The sequence below is a fragment of the Octopus bimaculoides genome, chromosome 18, assembly GCF_001194135.2.
Source record: "Octopus bimaculoides isolate UCB-OBI-ISO-001 chromosome 18, ASM119413v2, whole genome shotgun sequence".
Taxonomy (NCBI): Eukaryota; Metazoa; Mollusca; class Cephalopoda; order Octopoda; family Octopodidae; genus Octopus; species Octopus bimaculoides.
Genome location: NC_068998.1, coordinates 30530297 through 30552470, shown reverse-complemented (window position 1 = coordinate 30552470; position 22174 = coordinate 30530297). Strand labels below are relative to the sequence as shown.

General features: G+C 37.3%; 1 protein-coding gene across 1 annotated transcript in view; it reads left to right on the top strand.

Annotated features, from left to right (window-relative positions):
• Positions 1–18826, top strand: part of LOC106875756 (uncharacterized) — a 263867-nt gene extending 245041 nt beyond the window's left edge. The window contains exons 18-19 of the mRNA XM_052974191.1: positions 13951–14051; positions 17643–18826. Coding sequence (XP_052830151.1) covers positions 13951–14051; positions 17643–17780 — 239 coding nt within the window. The 3' untranslated portion in view covers positions 17781–18826. The remainder of the gene's footprint in view (positions 1–13950; positions 14052–17642) is intronic.
• Positions 18827–22174: the final 3348 nt, after the last annotated feature.

Genomic DNA, 22174 nt, shown 5'->3' with positions numbered 1-22174 from the left:
TATATATATATGACAGGCTAAGGCTTTGGTCAGCTCAAGGCTATAGGAGAATACACTTGCCCAAGGTGCCACACAGTGGGACTGAATCCAAAGCTATGTGGTTGAGAAGCAAGCTTCTTACCCCACAGTCATGGCCTGCACCTGTACATATATATATGCATATATATATACATCATGAGTGGTTGGTGTTAGGAAGGGCATCCAGCTGTAAAAATCCTGCCAATACAGTCACAGAACTCTGGTGCAGGCTCAGCCTGGCTGGCTCTTGTGGTACCATTCCACCCATGCTAGCATGGAACACAGATGTTAAATGATGATGATGATGATGATGATATATGTTCAAAATCTGGAATCAAAGGGCCTTAAAGTTAACCTAACAAAGACTAAAGTTGTTGTTAGCAAGAAAGCAGTTAAGACTCTCTTTCCATCAGGTGAATGGAGAGGAATGTAATTCCATTTGCTGCATCCAGTGTACGCTATGGACACAAGAGATCCAGTAGAATCACAGGTATATTAACAGATAAGGTAGCTTTTGTGTGTGGCAGATGCACAGGAACAATAAGCACTAAGAACAAATAGGATTTAAACTCTCTGAAACCTCCATGAGGTTCTCTTGAGGTAGTAGATAGTTTCTACTACTTAGGTGACCAAATTAGTAATGATGGTGGATGCTCTGAAAATAATGTTTCTAGAATAAGAATAGGATGGAGGAAGTTCAGAGAACTACTACCTCTGTTGGCAACAAAAGGACTCTTTCTCAGAGTGAAAGGTAAATTGTATGATGCTTGTGTATGAACAGCTATACTCCATGGTAGTGAGACATGGGCTCTGAATGTGGAGGACATGCCTAAACTGGAGAGGAATGAAGATAGTATGCTCCATTGGATTTGCAACATCAGTATGCATGACTGACAAACCACAACTATGTTGAGAGAAAAGTTAGGCATAAGAGAAATTAAATGTGGCATGCAAGAGAGAAGAATGTGTTGGTTTGGACATGTGATGTGTATGGGTAAAAACAGCAGTATACAGAAGTGCCTGTCACTGTGGATGGTACCTGTGGAGGAGAGCGATCCAAGAAGACATGGGATGAAGTGGTGAAAATGTTAGGGCTCACAGAGGAAATGACAATGGACCAAGATGTTTAGCGAGATGAGGTTCTAGAGAAGACCCACCCACATCAGTGAAACTGAGTGCTAGGAGCGTTGTGTCCCACCCACATGTAAGAATAAACTTTTCACACACCCTACCCCAAGAAACTGAACTGTATCTCCTCTTCTAAACTGCATCTTTCTCTTCCTTACATTTCCTCTTCATACACTGTGATTGTTTCCAATTGTCCTTCCCCACCCTTACTGCCCTGCTCGCTATATTGCCCCTCCCCTTTTTATACCCAGAGTTTTGCCAGTCACTGCAACCCCCACTACCTATTCACACCTTCTTGGCAATACCTAGCCTCATATATTTATTTCTTTATTGCCCACTGGGAGCTAAACATAGAGGGGACAAACAAGGACAGACAAAGGGATTAAGTCAATTACATTTAATTGACCCCGAAAGGATGAAAGGCAAAGTCGACCTTGGAGGAATTTGAACTCAGACTGTAACGGCAGACAAAATGCCACTAAGCATTTCTCCCAGTGTGCTAATGATTCTGCCAGCTCGCCGCCCTAGCCTCATATATTATGACCTCCTTACCTTGAAGGCATGCCCTGGCAATTGCCACCATTTGTCTCTCTCTACCTTACTCTGCCATCACATTATTCTCTGATCCTTGTTACTTTTGAGTATACTTTGGTACTTCACCATCTCTCTCCTGCTTTCTCTAGCACTCTTTCCCTTGCTCTTCTATCTGTAGCCATATATCTCCACTACTGTAGCACACCTTGTGTCTGCCCTCATTCTTGTTCCCTCTCTCTCTCTCTCTCTCTCTCTCTCTCTCTCTCCTCTTGCTTTTCTCTCTGGTTAGGTAATCAAATATCTCCTTTACATCAGCACACCTGTTTCTGCCTTCCTGTCTCTCTGTCATACTCTAACCTTTCATCGTATGACACAAGATCCCCTCCTCCAATTCCCCCGCCCGTCTCAAAATTCGTTGTCTTACAAGTTACTTGGTAACCTTGCTGGTGCTGGGCCACATAAAAAGCATCCAGTCCACATTGTAAAGTGGTTGGTATTTGGAAGGGCATCCAGCTGTAAAAATCATGCCAAAACTGACCTTGCTTGTGCTTGTGCCACATAAAAAGCACCTAGTCCACTCTGCGGGGTGGTAGGTGTTTGGAATGGCATCCAGCTGTAAAAACACTGCCAAAACAGACACAGTAGCCTGGAGTCATTTTCTACCTGGCTGGCTCCTGTCAACTATCTACCCATGCATGGAAGACTGGTGTTAAATGATGATGATGATGATATATATAATGTATATATTCTTTTATTTGTTTCAGTCATTTGACTGCAGCCATGCTGGAGCACTGCCTTTAGTCAAACAAATCAACCCCAGGACTTATTCCTTGTAAGCCTAGTACCTATTCTATCAGTCTCTTTTGACAAACCACTAAGTTACGGGGACATAAACACACCCGCATCGGTTGTCAAGCGATGTTGGGGGGATAAAGACACAAACATACACACACACACATATAGATCTGTAAAATAGCTTGACCAGATTCGTTTTTATTTGTCATGCATAAGGAATGATAAGCCAAATATAATTATTTTTATTTTACTTGACATCATTGAGTGTATTTGGGTTGGCATATGGTGTATATTTATTATCATTAGACCTAAGTTTATTTAAATATTTATTTCTATTCAGGGTATATTTACTACTCTTGTTCTTATTAATATTAATGCTTTTGTTAATCATATCATTACTATTTACAAATAAATTGGATATCTTTCTACTATTATATTCACCCACTTCGTTGTCAATCAGTTTTCTATTATTATAATAAGATTTGTTGTAGTTCCCATTCTTATTACAATATACTATACTATTCCAGTATCCTGCGTTTTTAAGTGCATTATTATAGTACTCTGCATTATTATTAAAGATTTCCTCATTAGATGACAAATAGGAAATGCATCTCGAAATGTTATCAACCAGATTTCTTGTGAAAGTTGATGTATTTTAAACTACTATTGGGTTTATGATAGGAACTGTATAGGCCAGTAACGAGGTTCAGATTTACATCCAGGTAATTAACTGAATCATGTTCATTTTCTATTAAGATAGGTAGACCAAATATTTAAAGAAATTATGGAACTTTTTCATATGTAGGTTTATTTTTCTATTGGATTTACTATTGATCAAAAATAGTGCATCATCTCTATAGAGACCACCTTTAATTTCCGGGAATTCATTATGGAAATGATATAGTAAATACCTACTAAGTCAGTAACTTGGGCTGAATCGGCTGCGCCCATGGTTATGTGAAAATAATCAGTAGTATTTTTTCTGGCCCAGTACTTGTTATTGAATAGAAAGATAGACTTCCTAGCTTCCAAAATAACTTTAATTTCTCTTAAACTTAGGTTAGAATTTTTCTTAGCAAAAATAAGTGCACTATTTAATACAATGGGATTAATTGAAGAAGAATAATTATTAATGTCTACCAAATTCATTCACAAGGCTTTGGTCGGCCCGAGGCTATAGTAGAAGACACTTGCCCAAGGTGCCATGCAGTGGGACTGAACCTGGAACCATGTGGTTGGTAAGCAAGCTACTTACCACACAGCCACTCCTGCACCTATATCTGTACATATATATATGTATATCATATATGTGTGTATATATATATGGATGTAAACACTCCAGCATCGGTTGTCAAGTGATGGTGGGAGGACAAACACACACACACCCACACAAACACCTCCACCCCCACCCCCCCACACACACATATACACGACCGGTTTGTTTCAGTTTCCTTCTACCAAATCCACTCACAGAATCATGTGGTTGGTAAGTAAGCTACTTACCACACAGCCACTCCTGCACCTGTGTGTGTGTGTGTGTCAAACTTCAAATCAAGATTGGCAAACCGCTTAAATTCATTGGAGGATAGAATTAAGATAAATAACACTAGCTTGAACAAGTTCATCCGATCACTTATGGATAAAAACATTAGACTTAGTATAGAATGAGAAAAGAATTTGCACAGCTGTACCTTATATAGCAGAAGGGAAGCTTACCAAATGTGCATAGAGGAAATATACCAAATTTTCATATTGAAAGTTCTGTTGCTTAACAGTAGCCGTGAGCAGGCCTTGAGATTTCTGCACCTGCATGGGAAAAAATTTAACCCTTTAGCATTCAGATTAATCTCTGAAGTGTAATGTTTATCTATTTACATTGTTTTGAATTGATCATGCATTATCTCATAAATTTGAGATTTTGATGTGATTGTTTATTTTTAGAATGACATTATAGTATAGATGTGAGAAACAGGATCTGGCTGGTTTGAACATGAAACAGATTGAATGTCTGGGCCATATATGGCTGGTTTAAATGCTAAAGGGTTAAATACTTTCATGCAGGTGTTGGATAGGATAGTATCTGCTACACAAAAGGGAGGTACCTGAATTTAAGGTGTAAATGTCAAGGCAATATCTGGTTTAAATTTCAGTTAGTTATTGATATTCTCACCAGTTTAAAATATTTTTTTTATAAATCATAGCAACACATATAGAACACAGTAACTTCCATATGAAGATATGAGGAGTTTTCGCCTGGGTGACTCAAACTAATGGGTATGCATTCCGAGTGCTCAAATTGGTATGTCACTAAAATTCCTGTTTGAAATGCAGTTGAAGTTGTGATTTTGTGACTGCCTTATCCAAAGTGACCAAAAGTGGCTTTCCTTTGAGTCAGTAGGTATAGGTTAAAGTAAAAAGGAAAGGCAAGCAATTTGGCAAGACTTGATGAGGACATTTAATTTAATTTAGTTATATAATAAAAGGTATGGATAGTCTCTGACAGTTGTTTTTAGGATATTCCAGTTATTGGAACATCATGTCGAGCAAAGATTCCATATGCTGAGTATTCTGTCATTGGAGAGAAATAGATTAAACATATGTAACAGTGGAAGAAAGTTCTATGTCAATGATAGTTGTTGTGGTTCATTATATCTTGAAAGGGAGGGGAAATCCAATTGAATCTCTTGAAAATGGACAAAATTTGGCATTGTTGTGTCATCTAGTATCTACAGAAAAAGGGTTTAACCCCTAAGAACATTCATGCTGACATGGTTGCTACATCAGGGGATGACGCTCCAACGTTATCAACAGTGCAAAAGTGGGCAGCTGAATTTAGGATGGATAGGGAGAGTCTTGAAGATGACCCAAGATTTGGACATCCTGCAACTGCCACCACTAACAAAAACATTGATCATGTTCACATGGTAATGGATGATTGACTATAAATCAAATAGGCAATGCTATTAGCATATCCTGTGAGAGAGTTGAGAATATTCTACACAATAAACTTAGCATGACAAAGGTTTCTGTTCGGTGGGTGTCACATCTTCTGACACCTAATCAAAAGCACACCAGGCTGATCACATCTTGGGAAAATTTGACATTGTTTGAGCCAGAGACAAAAGCATAATCTGTGCAGTGGAAACACCCCTCCTCATCTGCTCCAAAGAAAGCCAAGGCTGTTTCATCTGCGGGTATGGTGATTTTTTTTTTTCTTTTTTGGATACGAAAGGCATTGTGTTTATTGATCATCTTCAAAGGGGCCACACCATCAATGGAGAGTACTGTGCCAACTTGCTGGGGCAATTATGAAAGGCGATCAAGACCAAATGCCCAATAAAAGGCTCTTGTTTTGTTTCATCAGGACAATGCTCCAGTACACTAATTCTTGGTTTCAATTGCTGTTGTGCATGACTGTGGCTTTGAACTAATTGATCACCCTCTTTATTCTCCTGATTTGGCTCCATCTATCACCTATTCCCTGACATAAAAAAAACACTTGACTAAGAACCAATATCAGTGATGATGTTATATCTGCTGTTGATCACTTTTTTGACCAACAGGACAAAAGCTTCACCAATGGGATCCAAGCACTGCAACACTGATGAACAAAGTGTGTTCACTGCATGGGAGACTATGTTGAAAAATAAAGCTCATTTGGTCACATTCCATGATAGTATCTTGGTCAGTCTATGAACTTTTCAGCCAGCTCCTGTGCATGGGTATATATAACTGCTTGCACAGCAACATTATTGTTACCATAACATTTTGTTACCATAATACACTAAGTGTATTGTAAGTTTATTAAATCAATACTTTGCCCCTAAAATCTATTTAAAGTGCTGTTAGTACTCAGTAGGCTACAGTATTGAATTAACAAATCTCGCTGTTTTCTTAAATTTAAATTTTTTAAAAGGTTTAATAAAAAATAACAACTAATTAATCAATAATGTATTCACCCTTGTTGTTTACAACTTCTTCCCAACATTCAACAAGATTTTCAATACCTCGTTGGTAGAAATCACCCGATTTCGACTCGAAAAATTGATCCAACCAAGCTCTCAATTCTGCATCAGTATTGAACGAAACTCTGCGCATAGCATTTGAAAGAGGTGGAAATCCATTGGTGCCAAATCAGAAGAGTATGGTGGGTGTGGCAGCACTTCCCAGCCATGTGTTTGAATAGCTTCCCTGGTCATATTGGCAATATGAAGGCAGGTGTTGTTGTGCGGCAGAAGAACTCCATGCTGCTGATTAGGTATTTTCTCTTGAATAGCAGTGTTGAGTCGTTCCATCTGTTGAACATAGAGTTCTGCATTGACCGTTTGGTTCCATTCAAGCAATTCGTAATGAATAATCCCTGCCTAGTCCCACCATACACACAACATCGTTTTACACAGATGAAGATCTTGTTTCACGCGCGGTGTTGCTTGTTTACCAGGGCTAAGCCATTCCTTACGCTGTTTCATTTATCATCGCCAGTAACGATTCAGTAAAGAAATCATTGCTTGTGTCCATGAGTTGAGCAGTGATGAGCAAGCAAACCAGTAGAAATTGTAGCTCATTGATTTTTGTTGTTGTCACTTAAAGCATGCGGAACCCATGCTCCATACTTCTGAACTTTTCTCATCAAGTGAAGATGCTTCTCTATAGCAGTGTGGGAGCATTCCATTTTCTCTACCAGTTCCCTTGTCGTTTGACGAGAATTTTTGTACAAAAGTTGGTTTAATCGCTCTTCATCGAATTCAACTGGACAGCCAGAACAAGGTGCGTCTTTGAGGTCAAAATTTCCCTTTTTGAACTTGGCATATGAATCACGAGCGGTTCTTTCATCTATGGCACCCTGTCCATAGACAGCACAAATGTCGCGAGCAGCTTTTGCGGCCTTATAACCTTGATTAAAACCAAAAAGAAGGAGGTGTCCAAAATGCTCGTTTTTCTTAACTTGACATTCCATTTTAATGATCTGGAAATAAACAAAAATTAACTAAAATTAATTAGAAAAAAAAAAACAAAATAGATTCCAAAATGATTCAAAAATAGAATTCTCAAAAAAAAATAGATTCCAAAATTTAAAAACGCAATAAATTCCAAAATTTAAAAAAACATCGGGAACTTAGTTGCCAACCCAATATATCATCATCATCATCATCATCGTTTAACGTCCGCTTTCCAAGCTAGCATGGGTTGGACGATTTGACTGAGGACTGGTGAACCAGATGGCTACACCAGGCTCCAATCTGATTTGGCAGAGTTTCTACAGCTGGATGCCCTTCTTAACGCCAACCACTCCGAGAGTGTAGTGGGTGCTTTTACATGCCACTGGCACAAAGGCCAGTCAGGCAGTACTGGCAATGGCCATGCTAAAAATGGTGTATTTTATGTGCCACCTGCACAGGAGCCAGTCCAGTGTCACTGGCAATGACCTCGCTCAAATGTCTTTTCACGTGCCACTGGTACAAGTGCCTGGAAGGCGATGCTGGTAACGATTACATTCAAATGGTGCTATTTACGTGCCACTGGCACGGAAGCCAGACAGCTGCTCTGGCAACGATCACACTTGGACGGTGCTCTTAGCGCTCCACTGGTACAGGTGCCATCAAGATTTCGCTTTCACTTGCCCCAACAGGTCTTCACAAGCCGAGTTTAGTGTCCAATGAAGGAGACGTTGGCATGGGTGCCAGTCGTCGAATTTAGTTCGATTTCAATTTCACTTGCCTCAACAGGTCTTCGCAAGTGGAGTTTAGTGTCCAATGAAGGAAAGGTATGCATAAGTGGGCTGGCTACACCCCTGGCAAAGGCCTCAGGTTATGGTCTCAAGCACTGCATATTTCCAAAGGTCTCAGTCACAAGTCATTGCCTCGGTGAGGCCTAATGTTCGAAGGTCGTGCTTCACCACCTCATCCCAGGTCTTCCTGAGTCTACCTCTTCCACAGGTTCCCTCAACCGCTAGGGTGTGGCACTTTTTCACACAGCTATCCTCATCCATTCTCGCCACATGACCATACCAACGCAATCGTCTCTCTTGCACACCACAACTGATGCTTCTTAGGTTCAACTTTTCTCTCAAGGTACTTACACTCTGCCAAGTATGCACACTGACATTACACATCCATCGGAGCATACTGGCTTCATTCCTTGTGAGCTTACACATGTCCCCAGCAGTCATGGCCCATGTTTTACTGCCATGTAGCATGGCTGTTCGTACGCATGCGTCATACAGCCTGCCTTTTACTCTGAGTGAGAGGCCCTTTGTCACCAGCAGAGGTAAGAGTTTTCTGAACTTTGCCCAGGCTATTCTTATTCTAGCAGCTACACTTTCAGTGCACCCTCCCCCACTTGGTCACCTAGATAGCGGAAGCTATCAACTACGTCTAGTTTTTCTCCCTGGAATGTGACAGAAGTTCTTTTCTGCACATTTTCAGTGTTTATTGCTCCTAAACATCTGCCACATAGAAAAACTAACTTCCTAGTTAACCTTTCTGTGATATTGCTGCACCTCTTATGTGTCCATAGCTTACAGTGGGTACATCTTATAGAGTTTCTACCTACGCCTTTTCTGCAGATCAAGCAGGGCCATCTACCTGATGGGATTCATGGTTTGTCTGCCTTCCAACTTATTAAGACTTTTGCTTTTGCTAGGTTGACTCTAAGGCCCTTCGATTCTAGTCCTTGCTTCCACACCTGAAACTCCTCCTCTAGTTCTGATAGTGACTCAGCAATTAGTGCAAGGTCATCAGCACAGAGGAACTCCCAGGGGCATCCTGTCTTGAATTCCTGTGTTATTGCCTGGAGGACTATGATAAATAAGAGGGTGCTGAGCACTGAACCTTGGTGGACCCCTACCTCTACCCGGAATTCTTCACTGTACTTGTTGCCAACCCTCACCTTACTGACCCTGTCAAAAGCTTTCTCCATGTCATAATATATATATATATTTATATATACATATATACATATACATACACATAATATATATATATACACGGAAGAATTTCCCAAAGACACCTGATGAAGGCAGGAGCATATATCAGCCAAAATGTTGTGTTAACAGCAAACAAGATGAGGATAAATATCCGTCAAATGTAAATAATGTATCCTAACTTACAGTACTAGGTTTACATTCTATAGAAAATCTATAGATTAGATGACATATATATGTGTATATCATCATTATCATCATCATTTAATGTTCATTTTCCATGCTAGCATGAGTTGAATGGTTTGACAAGAGGAGGCCTGTCAGAGAGCTGTCCAGACTTCAATTGTCTTGTTTTGGCATAATTTCTATGCCTAGATGCCCCTCCTAACACCAATCGCTTTACAGAGTATGTTGGGTGCCTTTTTACATGTCACCAGCATGGGTGTATTTATGTAGCACTGGCGTGAGTGCATTTTAAGTTGCACTGGCACAAGTGCATTTTACATGGCACCAGTACCCGCAAAGTTACAGATGGCCACAAGTTTATTTAGCTTGACGTGTCTTTTCAAGTACAGCAAGTCATCGCAAGTTTCTGTTCCTTGTCATCATATATATATTATGTGTGTTATAGCATTTTGTCATTGAAATATTTTTACTTATTGTGTAGAAGTTAGTAATGAAATACTTTTTAACAACTTGTTTTATTATTGTCTACACTGAGTAGCATATCTTGTTTGTGAAGTATACACATGTATGTATATTGTCTTATTTTTTCTATTGTGGAGCTGCTGTTAAACAAAGAAATGAAGCTCCCTTACTAAAATGAATAACAACATTGTGAACAGTTCCTTGTTGAATTTTAGAAAAGTCTTGCATATTTCTTCTGTTACAATTACAGATTGTATTTACAAAGTTTATTCACATAAAGCAATGGTTCTCAACCTGTTTTTGCCAACAGCACACTTTGGAACACATGATAAAATAGCAGCACACCTGGCTAAATATATATGAAAAATATTTGAATTTTGCAAAATAAAAATATGTGAAGTCATAGACGACATACAACCGTTAGACACAGAGTAGTTATAGACACATAGAATGACTCAAACTAAATAAAGGAAAACACAGCTATGAACTTATTTTATTGCATTGTTTTGAATTTCATCAGTCTTCTTTAGCTGGCTTCTTTAGTGAGAAATTTGTGCCAGGCTTTTATGCATAATTTCCTCAATGTTTGGTTAAATATGAGACAGACACACTCTCATTTCTTCTTCCATTGTATGTAATCTCTTGCACTTCTTGTTTTTGATGTTGTTTAATGTTGAGAACCCTAATTCACATATATAAAGTTGCTAAAGCTTTTTTACATAATATGGGATACTCCTCTTGAATTGAAATCCAAAATGAATCAATGGGCAAAGTCAAATGTTTTAATTTTAACCCGCTGTCACTAGAAAGGGTGGCCAATTCTTCTTCCTGTAATTCAAGTTCAATGTTGGAAGAATGATTTATGAAAGAATCTCAAATCCAATCATACTTTTCTGTCTTTAATGATGCTTTTGTTCAGGGCCATCAGATGAGTAACCATAATAAGGATCATTTCTCTAATGCAGGTAGAACGCAATAAAGGGAACATATCAAGATTGCCAGTGATTGCTCTTTTTTTCAAAATCACAATTTTCTTTTTGAGGGCACCAAACTTGAAGTGAGAATATTTTCGTTTTTACCTTGTATACTACTGTTTTATTTAGTTCACTAAATATTTCTGTTAGGAATTTTTCTTGCTTTTCCTGGAGAAAAAATTATAGTAATTCTTTGTGCAGCTCATGAACACAACATAGTAACTTGCCTTTCAACAGCTAGCAAACCTCAGTGTGCATTAATAACTTAACATGCTGAGAGTCCATCTCTTTGCACAGTTGTTCAAATAAACATGACTTCAATGGCTTACTTTTTATATAATTGATCATTCCAACAACTTGATATAACACAACCTTTAAATCTTCCTGCAATTTTTTTGAAACAAGAACTTCTCTATGTGGAAAGCAATGAGTACAAATGAGATTTGGATTTTCTTTTTCTACGAAGGATATAAATTCTTTAATGCAGCCTGTCATGCATGGAGCTTCATCGGTACAAATACCAACACAGGACCTCCAAGACAAGTTCATTTCTTTGAGGTAGCCTGTTATCAAATCAAAAATATCTTGGCCTCTTGTAGTTGTGGACATTTCTTTACAGCACAAAAATTGGTTGATTATTTCATTCTCGTCAATAAAATGTACAAATGCAAGCAATTGGCTTTTATTACTGATGTCACTGGATTCATCCATGGTTAAAGCAAAATTAGAATTCTTAAGCTTTTTCTGAACATTGTCTTCAATATTTTTCGATATATCTAGTATTCTTCTACGTATTGTATCATTTGAAAGTGGGATATTGTTCAATTCCTTCTCAGCCTTTTCACCAAACATAGATTTTACCATCTTTTTGCAAGCTGGGAGGATGACTGACTCAGCAAGCGTATGGGATTTAGATGTTAATGCTATCATTTCAGCCACCTCAATTGATGCTAGGGTTTGTTCAGACATGGTCATTATTTTTTCAAGATAACTTCAGTTTTGATTTCTGCTCTAACAATCTCTGAAAGTAATCAAGCTTTTTATCTTTCAGAGATGAATGCTTTAAATTAAAATGTCTTTCTAACTTACTTGGTACATTGGATTCATTTGACATTGTTTCACTACACACTACGCATGATGAACTTGGTTTGTCAACATCACCAGACCAATAAAATCCAAATTTCAAATAATTTTCACAGTATTGTCAATTAATGTTTCTCTTTTTGACAATAGAGGTTGATGGTTGTTCGCCTCTGGACTTAAACTCATCACTAATATCTTTCTTTTCAAATATTTATCCATTGTAAAGGGTCATGAAATATCAATATGACAGTTTTTGGTAGGATTGTCTAAATTGAGATGACAGTGTTTTTCGGTCCCACAAAGCCTTCTCGTTCATGTACAAACACAGCAAAACAAAAAAATATGTCTTCTTACTTAAAATTGATGTTTTATGAGACCATGTCTAGCTGGAAAGTATCAATTTTCGATGTATTATGCACAAAAATAGTCAATGTTTGAGCACTGACAACACATCATAAATCCGCCATTTTTACTATGTCCCACACACCAGTAGACAACTACAGACATCTACTATACCGTCATTAGCATAAGATTATGAAACACTGGAACTCTCCAGTGTAAAAAACCAGAAAATTTACCTATATTGAACAAGCAAATGCACATCGAGCCTCCTTTTTGGCTACACTTGGCGAATGGCGCCTGCTGATTGGTCCAGCACATCACATGACTATGCCTTCCCCCCCCCCCCCATCACAATGTAAACATGGCAGCCAACTCACTCTTCCAATAGGATAATCCACCAGAAAATTAGGAAATTATGGTATGGGAAGCTAACATGGACTCATTAAGTAGCATGGACCAGAGAATTCTGAGCTAAATCATCGGAATCATCCATAGATTGTTCCGAAACAGAGGTAGAAGCTGACATTTGTGTTTCTAATCTTTACAGGCAATTTTCTCAAAATTTCAAAGTTCTTTCCAGAAAATCTACTCAATAGATTTGCTTGAAATTTTGAGGAGACCTTAGCTTCATTGTGACAGGAGCCTTTTTTGAAAAATTCTGCTTTGAAAAAATGTTATAGTCACTTTTATCAAAAAAAAAAAAATGTGATATTTTTCATTTTTTGTACTGTCCAGCACACTAATGACAATAAAATTTTTGTTTTTCAAAATATCAAAAAAAGGCTTTTGTTACCATACAAGGACTGGTTTTCTGATTTAAAAAAAATGTAAAAATCATCTTCATAGCTTATTTGGATTTTCTCAAAAGAACTCTGAAGATTATGCTATTTTTCAACCATTTTTGGTCATATTTCAGCAAAAATTTGGACTTGATGAAAAAGAAATATATCATTTGTCTCAGTTTTAGAGGTAGATTCTACCATATAAGTGAAAAAAGATGCATGATATAATAATTTTTTTTTCTTTTGAGGCGTCCCACCTTAAGACAAGTATTGACCAATATTCATTTTATATGATCAATACTGCTGATGAACAAAATAATAAATGATATAATAAAATTTTTAGCATTGCGACACATTTGGAAACATTTCGCTCATCCCTAAATAAACAAAGCTATGTGGTGCAACATGTTACACCACAGACTGAATACTCAATTGGGATCATGTGGTTTTTTGCATTTTCTTAGTGTGTCATTCAAAATTTCATAGCACACTTAGGAAAATCTTGTGGGACACTGGTTGAGAATCACTGACATAAACTGATCAACTTTGTCTGAAAACTCAGCTTTTCATCGTTACCACTTAGACATTTGTAATCTGAGCACAGAAGTTGTAGGTTGCAAAGCAGTTCTCTTTAAATAATAGGTTTTGAGGGAAATGTTAACATTTCTATTAATGAATCAGTAATAGCTTTTTGTAACAGATTTAAATGCTATTGTAATTTCAGCTCCAACAGCAGTAACACCTCCTAGGAGAGATGATTTGAAACACAATAAACTTGTTGATAATAAATCATTGTCATTGAATTCTGTAAAGACATCATCACAGGTAGGTTTCTTCTATTTTTCTTTTCTAAATATCTATCTCTAGAGCTTTTAGCATCTTCTCTATCATCTCCTCACAAATTTAGCTTTTATTATTAGTACTGGCTTTTCATGCAAGACTTTTGCTATATAACACATAAAATTACAACATTTGTCAACTATCTGATTAAAAATTTGTATGTTAGGCATAGGAGTGGCTGTGTGGTAAGTAGCTTGCTTACCAACCACATGGTTCCAGGTTCAGTCCCACTGCGTGGCAATAGCCTCGGGCCAACCAAAGCCTTGTGAGTGGATTTGGTAGACGGAAACTGAAAGAAGCCCGTTATATATATGTATATATATATGTATGTGTGTGTATATGTTTCTGTGTTTGTCACCTCCAACATCACTTGACAACCAATGCTGGTGTGTTTACGTCTCCATAACTTAGCAGTTCAGCAAAAGAGACCGATGGAATAAGTACTAGGCTTCCAAAGAATAAGTCCTGAGGTCGATTTGCTCGACTAAAAGCGGTGCTCCAGCATGGCCACAGTCAAATGACTGAAACAAGTAAAAGAGTAAAAAAGAGTATGTGTATGTGTGCATGCTGTAGTTTGCTTGAAATATTGCAGAATGACCCATTGTTCTATGCCTGAATAAAGGTATATATATTCAACAAAGAATTAAGTAAAAGAAAGAAAACAGTATTGAAATAAAAGAATCATTTAATAATCAAAATACATATTTGTTTTTAATTGTTTTTATTTCTACATACAACATTGAATACATCAAACTGCAAACTGAGTGTATGAGGTCACCAGGTACCTTGCAACTGGAGGAGACACATGGCTACACCAGTAGGGAAAAGAGAGATCATAGGTGTAGAGAGAGAGAGAGAGAGAGAGACATGTGTGTCATGCTGCACCCTCAAGTTACAGGGAAGTATATATTAGTGAAGTAGTAGAGAGGTTTGAATAAAGTGAGTGAACAACTAACTTCAAAAGAATGCAAAAAGAGAATGAGATCGAGGTAGAGGGTATAAAGAAAATGTATTGTTGGGGAGAGATTTGTCAGGTATAGATTATGTGCAGTGATATAGACATACATAACATGCCTTGAGGTACTCCTTTTCCATTAGATTGATTTGTCTTCTAAAACGCAGCAGATTGTCAATCATCTCAGTCCTTTGTCATCTATGTGAGACTTAACATCTAAAAGTCATGTTTCAACACTTTGTCTCACATCTTCCTAGGTCTTCCTCTTCCACAGGTTGCATTCACATTTAGTGATCAGTACTTCTTTATGTCACTGTCCTCATCCATATGCATCACATGACCATACCAACACAGTCTCTTCTCCTGTACACTATATCTAATGCCTCCTATGCTTAATTTTTCTTTCAACACTTATACTTTGTTGTACATGTACACTGACACTTTGCAGCCAGCAGAGCATGTTGGCTTCATTTCTCTCAAACCTTCACATGCTCTCTGCATTGATAGTCCATCCTTCACTACCATATAGCAAAGCTGTCATGCACAAGTTCCATACAATCTGCCTTTCCTCTGAAAGAGAGGGACCTTTAGTTACCACCAAAGTTAATAGCTCTCTGAACTTTTCCCATCCGTTTCTTAATACCTCTGTAATTACTTCTCTATGGAGCATCTCCCTTACCTTTGATTATAATACTCCTACACCAGTCATTGGATATAATATCTTCCTTGACAATCTTATCAACATTACTGGGCCATATCCCACTCCACCAGATATTTTAAGCATCTCAGCAATAATTCCTGATGGACTTAGAGCTTTTCTTGTCTTCATATCCTAAATGCATTTTCTATCATATTGCTGTCAAGTCAATAACTGGACCCTCTATTGGTATAAAGAATTTCTCCTCAAACATACTTATTTTCACACACACATCACACATATATATAATGTTCCATACATAGATGTATCTATAGATATCTATACACAGATGTGTGTGCTCTCTCTCTCTCTTTCTCACACGCGCACACACACCCACACATTTTTAGGAAGCCAAAGTCTTTCCAAGAAAATGAAACCCTTAAATTACATTTTTACTCTTTCCCTTGAAGCGATTGTTGTGGAAATGAACATAAACAAAGGGGAAAAAATGATAGTTTGAGGTTTCCCACATGCTTGGAAGAAAAATTCGAAATCCAAGCATTCTTAGGAATATTGCGTGTGTGTGTGTGTGTGCGCACGTGCACACATGCACACACACACACATGTATAAAGTCAATTCAAATAAACAAACAATTCAAAATTTTAAAAATTCAAATAAAAAGATGGGAAAAATCAAATGTGAGGATGTGTGCAAGAAATATATTAGCTTGACACTCAGTGAAAGGAGAGAGTTTGATGTTTTGAGCATAACTCTTCATTGGAAAGGAGAAAAGGAAAGGTCCAAGGGTGAAGAAGAAATCGCCACCACATGTAGTTACATTTGATTTATAAATAATGTTTTAAAATTTGCCTCATCTTTATTTTTTATTGCCTGTAAGATATGTGACAAGTTTTGATTAATTTGGATTGTGAACCATTATTATATGTTTCTGTGTATTTATATATGCATATTTCATTTGGTTGACGGCTTATATTTCATTTCCTAATCTTGCGATAGCGTGATAGATGAGTCAAAGTTAATAAGATGCGGAATACCACCACAACATAATAGTGGCAACAAGAATATTACAGTGCCGACAATAATATACAAGTGGATGAGGATCCGCATTATAACAGTATCACTTCTGTGCCTGCCCTTCTCACCAGATTTAGCACCTGTGGACTTTCATCTCTTCCCCAAGATGAAAATATAACTCAAAGGTCACTGTTTTAACACCACTGTTGAGATCCAGAGTGAATCACAGAAGATCCTCAACTTGCTTACGGAACACAATTTCCAGGCCAGATTCCAAAAGTGGCAGGATTGCTGGGATCGGTGTATTGTTGCACAAGGTGACTATTTTGAAGGAGATGGTGTTAGAACTTAAGTAAATAAGGTATTCTTTTTTTATTAAACATAACTAGTATGGGAACCTTTTGATACCACCTTGTATCTTATGTGCATTAAGTTCAACTGATAGATAATCCAGTAATTTGCACAATTCTTTTATGTTAAAATTTTGCTGTATATTCAATGAATATAATAACTCTTTTTCTATTAAAAAAAAATTTTTAATAATTTTCTAACTATGTTGAATTTACCTGTAATTGAATTCATTTTGAGACAAAAATTATGAAACACATTTGGTTAAGGACCTTTTGTTAAATTGTATTCCAAAAATCACATTAATATATTGATTAATAAAAAAGAGTTGTTTTATGAAGCTAGCCTAAATTCATGATCACTTTAGAATTTATTGAAACTCATAAGGGGTGTATTTTAGTTAGCTATATAGTAACAAAAGGGTTAAGTAGATGCTAAGGTTAAGGGGTTCAGAAATTAGAAATAAGTGACAGTAACTCCTCCCTTCCCTCTCTCCCTCTTTCTTATTGCTCTTCCCCTCTGCACCATAAGATGTCCTATATTGTATTCCAAAATATTATTCACTTGCTTCTTTTATTTGTTTGAACTTCTTTCTTCCAGATTGTAGATGACAAAGAAAACATTGTGGCGGATATGATGAATTACAAGACCAAATCTAAGTCAGCAGTTTATTGTGGTACTTCAAAAGAAATTCGAGCTCCATTACTGTCTTTGACTGCTGCAGATGACCAGAAATAGCATCACTCAAAAGAGTTTGCCATAGATCTAATGATGATGATGATGGTGATGGTGGTGGCAGTAGTGGCACTGCCGCCACCACCAATGATGATGATAACAACAGTGATGACAATAGTAATGACATTTAATATCATCATCCATATCGCTCTGTTTGTATCATGTTTGATAGAGCAATAGACACTTATAACAAATATTCCTTTCTTTGATTCAACTTTGCACACACACATGAATCTATTTCTATACATAATACACATAACGATATGCTTGCAAGCATATTTACTAAACTTCTATGAAAATGCTATAAAGTGGTCTTGTCAATCAGATTATTTTTATTTTACTTTATTAATGTAATAAAATTACTTTTGATTCTGCATGTATGTGCATTTAAATATGTATGCTTACGTGTGTGTGTGTGATACATACTTAGAGTTTCAAAATAGAAAAAAATTGTCAGTATAAATATTAATTTATACATCTGAATAAAGCTGAAGTTTCTCTGAACAAATGCTCCATTTATCAGGAGAGTAAATAATACAAAACAATTATGTGCATGGTGCATGTACATGTGTGTGTAAGTATGTGGTATGAGTATATATGTATGTGTGTATGTTTGTATGCATGCATGAATGTATGTATGTGTGTATTTTAATTAAAATAATGTATACATTTATAATGTATATACATATAATGTCACAAACCACGTTTTGTTTCAGAGAAACTTCTCAAAGAGATGTACAGTTCTCTGAGATAAAATATTAGTTAGGACCATTCTATATTTGTACATATACATCACTTTATATATATAATGTGTATGTATGTGCATATTTGTTAGTATGTAACAATGTGAGTGTATGTGGCATACACACACACACACACACACACACGACTAAGTGTATATGCATATATATGGATAAGTTACCAATAATATGGTGACTAAAGTTGGAAATATATTTTTGGGACTGGTACAGTAGGTTCAGTAATTAAAATTGTACTTTTTCCTAATTTTTAAAATAAAAATATTCGTTGAATAAAATTAAATAAACTAATTCCTTATTTGTATGTGTGCAATAAACATTTGCATTCAAGAACAATAATGCTATTTAACTGCCCATCAATTACAGATGTGATATTATCTGCTACAACAACCATGACAGAAATATGATCATAACAGGTAACACTCTACCATATCATAAGCAAGGGAGTAAATTTAATGAGATGAAAGCAAAACACATATATGGATATATGTCCATGTATGTTGTGTGTTTGTACACATGCATGCACACATACATTTATGCGTGTATGTCTGTATATATTTATATTAGCAGTGCAAACATTAACATGGGCATCTGGCTGCCTCAATAAATTCCGTGACCCATATATGTGTATAATTTTGTATGTGTTCTATTATGTATCCATAACTGACACCAACAGAATATATTTTGTTGGACTCACTCAGATTTCTGACTTCATACTCCTTATTCTAAGTGGCCTGACCCTGTTTCTATAAACTTGTGACACCCAGGAATGTATATGTGTATCAAAACAGGAGATTGAAATTATATTTTTCTGTTGGTTTGGCATTATCTGTGGAGAAAACTTACTGCATATGTCATGCATGATTGTCATACAGTGCTGTAGCTTTGTATCAATATCTTGCATAGAGAGACTGGTAGACCAGTTTTGTTCCATTCTAATCATCTTTATGAAAGTTGAGGCTGAAGAGGAATTGGGTACTTCTAGTAGCCTGCATGTTTGCAGTTTTCTGTGGACCATACACTTTTAGTTCTATTAAGTTATGGTCTGAGAATCATTGGTGTCACTTTAACATTACGGGTGAGTGCCAAATTATTTGTGAAGCAGAGGTCCAGGACATTTTTATTCCTTGCTCCATAAAGAGCATGTTTGTGAGGTCAAACAGAGACTCTGCATGCTTCAGTTCATGCAATGACATACCTGAAAGAAGGTGGCACTCAGGCTATTTGATATTAGGGAGATGGAAGTCTCCTAAAGGAATTGTGTGAAGGCTGTCATATCAACATTGGTTAGCACTTTCCAGCTTTTTGATGTTCTATTTGAATGAGTCACCACGATTTGGAGTATCTTGTGGATGGAGTACACTGCAACTCCACCACAAGTCCTTTCTCTCCTGTCAGTTTTCAACACAACATACTTTGGTATGTGTATTTCAGCATCTCATATGTCAGTGTCCAGATGTGTTTGCATCAGAACCATACATATTTCTTGATTACATGTCACTATGTCTCTCAGGTATTGGGCTTTGTGTTGATGAGGCATTACAAGGCCCCTGATGTTCAGCAGGAATACTGGTGCAACATACAGTGTGTGAGTAGTTTGTAGTCGTGTAGCAATTCTCAATTTTGTTAATACAGGAGGCTGAAAAGATTGGCCATAAGTAGGCTTTACTCTTTTAAGAATGAGAGTACAGGATCCATCAATAATAGCTTTAGTCATGAACCTCACTGGTCAGCAGGCAGCCATGTTTAAATATCATTTCTAAGCCTCGTTTTCAACTGGCTGTAGTAATATTAACAGTAGTGAATATAACATGTACAGTTATAGTAATAATATCAGTAATTATCACCACATTCTCCCCTGCTGAAGAATCTGAGTACTACCAGGTGAGTTCATAAAGTTCTTAGGCATCAAAATATAACATGGGGCATTACAATATTCTGGATAGTTTACATCTTTCACCAGCCTTTTGGTTTCTCAAGTCTTGTAGATGCTGTTGACCTGCTTTCAACTGCTCAATATTATCAAGTTTTGAGTTGTTAGCTTCTTCAAGATCAATACCTCTGGTTTCAGCTGCCAGTGTTTCCACTTCGAAATCATTCACAGGCTCCTGGTTGCACAATGAGGTATCAAACTTGGTTGGTGTATCAGAAAATTGTGCTTCATTCCCCAGAGCCAGCCTTTTCAAGGAAACAGTCTCCTCCTTGCCGCTCAGTTAGCATACATGGGCGTACTGTGGATTGTATTCAAGTAATTAGACCGTTTCTGCTGCTGGATCATATTTTGAGAACTGCTGTTGTTTCCTCAGGAGCACAGGTCCACCTTTCACTAGCCATTCTGGTAGTGAGGTCCCAGAAGTTGAGCAGCAGTGAAAACTGAATAGCCTCTCATGAGGCATGGTTTCAGTGGCCATACAGAGGAGGAAGTGTAGAGCATCAAGTAGTACTCACTGCCAATGACTCAGACTCTCTCCCTTAGACTTTAGTGCAGAAGTAATGGCTTTCCATTAGGTTTAATTGGGCCTTTCAACCTGGCCGTTTCCTGCTGGATTGTATGGGGTCATCCTGCCAGTCGTTATGCCTTTATCATGAACGAATTGTCTCAGTTCAGCTTACCTGAAAGTAGTACCACAATCAGAATGGATGAAAGAAGGGAGTCCAAAGGTTGAAAATAGCAGAGACAATGAACAACAGGAATGGTTCTGTTCATTGCAAAGTGTTCTGGAGAAGAAGGCCACAGGTATATTCTGGTCAAGATTGTGGCAATAGCAATATCAGAAGCATCTCTCTCTACAACCAAAGGCACTTGATAGTCAGTGGTGACCAAAGCAGCGCCTTCAAGCTCCGACTTGAGGTTTCGGAATGACTATTCGACAACATTAGAGAAGGGAAAGGTCTTATGTATTAAGAGTGCGATTTTGTCATAAAACTGGGAGATCCAGTGAGAATACACCAATGATCCTTTCTGGTAAGAACACACCAATGATCCTCTCTGGTGGTTTGGCATTTTGAGGAGACAGGAGTCCTTCTAGATCTGGTCTGATTACTCCTTTGGACACTTTGTAACTCAGGAGCGTGATAGTCCTGGCAGCAACAACTGTTTTCTTATCATTGAAGGTAAGCCTGTATGTCTTCGCGACCTGTAAGAATTTTTCACAGTTCTCATGTTCTCTTCTGTTGCACCTGCATATTGTGACTTCAATGTAGGCAAAGTTTTACACTGATCAACAAAATAAAACTTATTTTCTAGCATAAAACTAGTTTTACACTAGTTTTGGATGCTGATTCTGAAAGTGACCTCAGATTTGCTGTATCACATTACATTTTTGTACCATCAGTATATACCTTTATTTACCTGGAATATACCAAAATTTAACTTTACACCACTATTTGCAGGAATTTTGGCTGGATTGTCATGGTAATTTTTAATATGTTCAAGTTGAGTTTTGCTTTAAAGCCCTTCCTCTTCTTTTCAGGTGTGAACTGAACCACTGTGATCTAGTTATGGATACAACTTTAAAAAGAAGGACATGCTGTAATGACCTCATTATCTTTGGTTATGTCTGTAGAAACTTCACTCCACAGGCTCAAAGGTGCAACACTTTGTCAAGAAAGTGTATCTTACTTTAAAGCAACACTTCA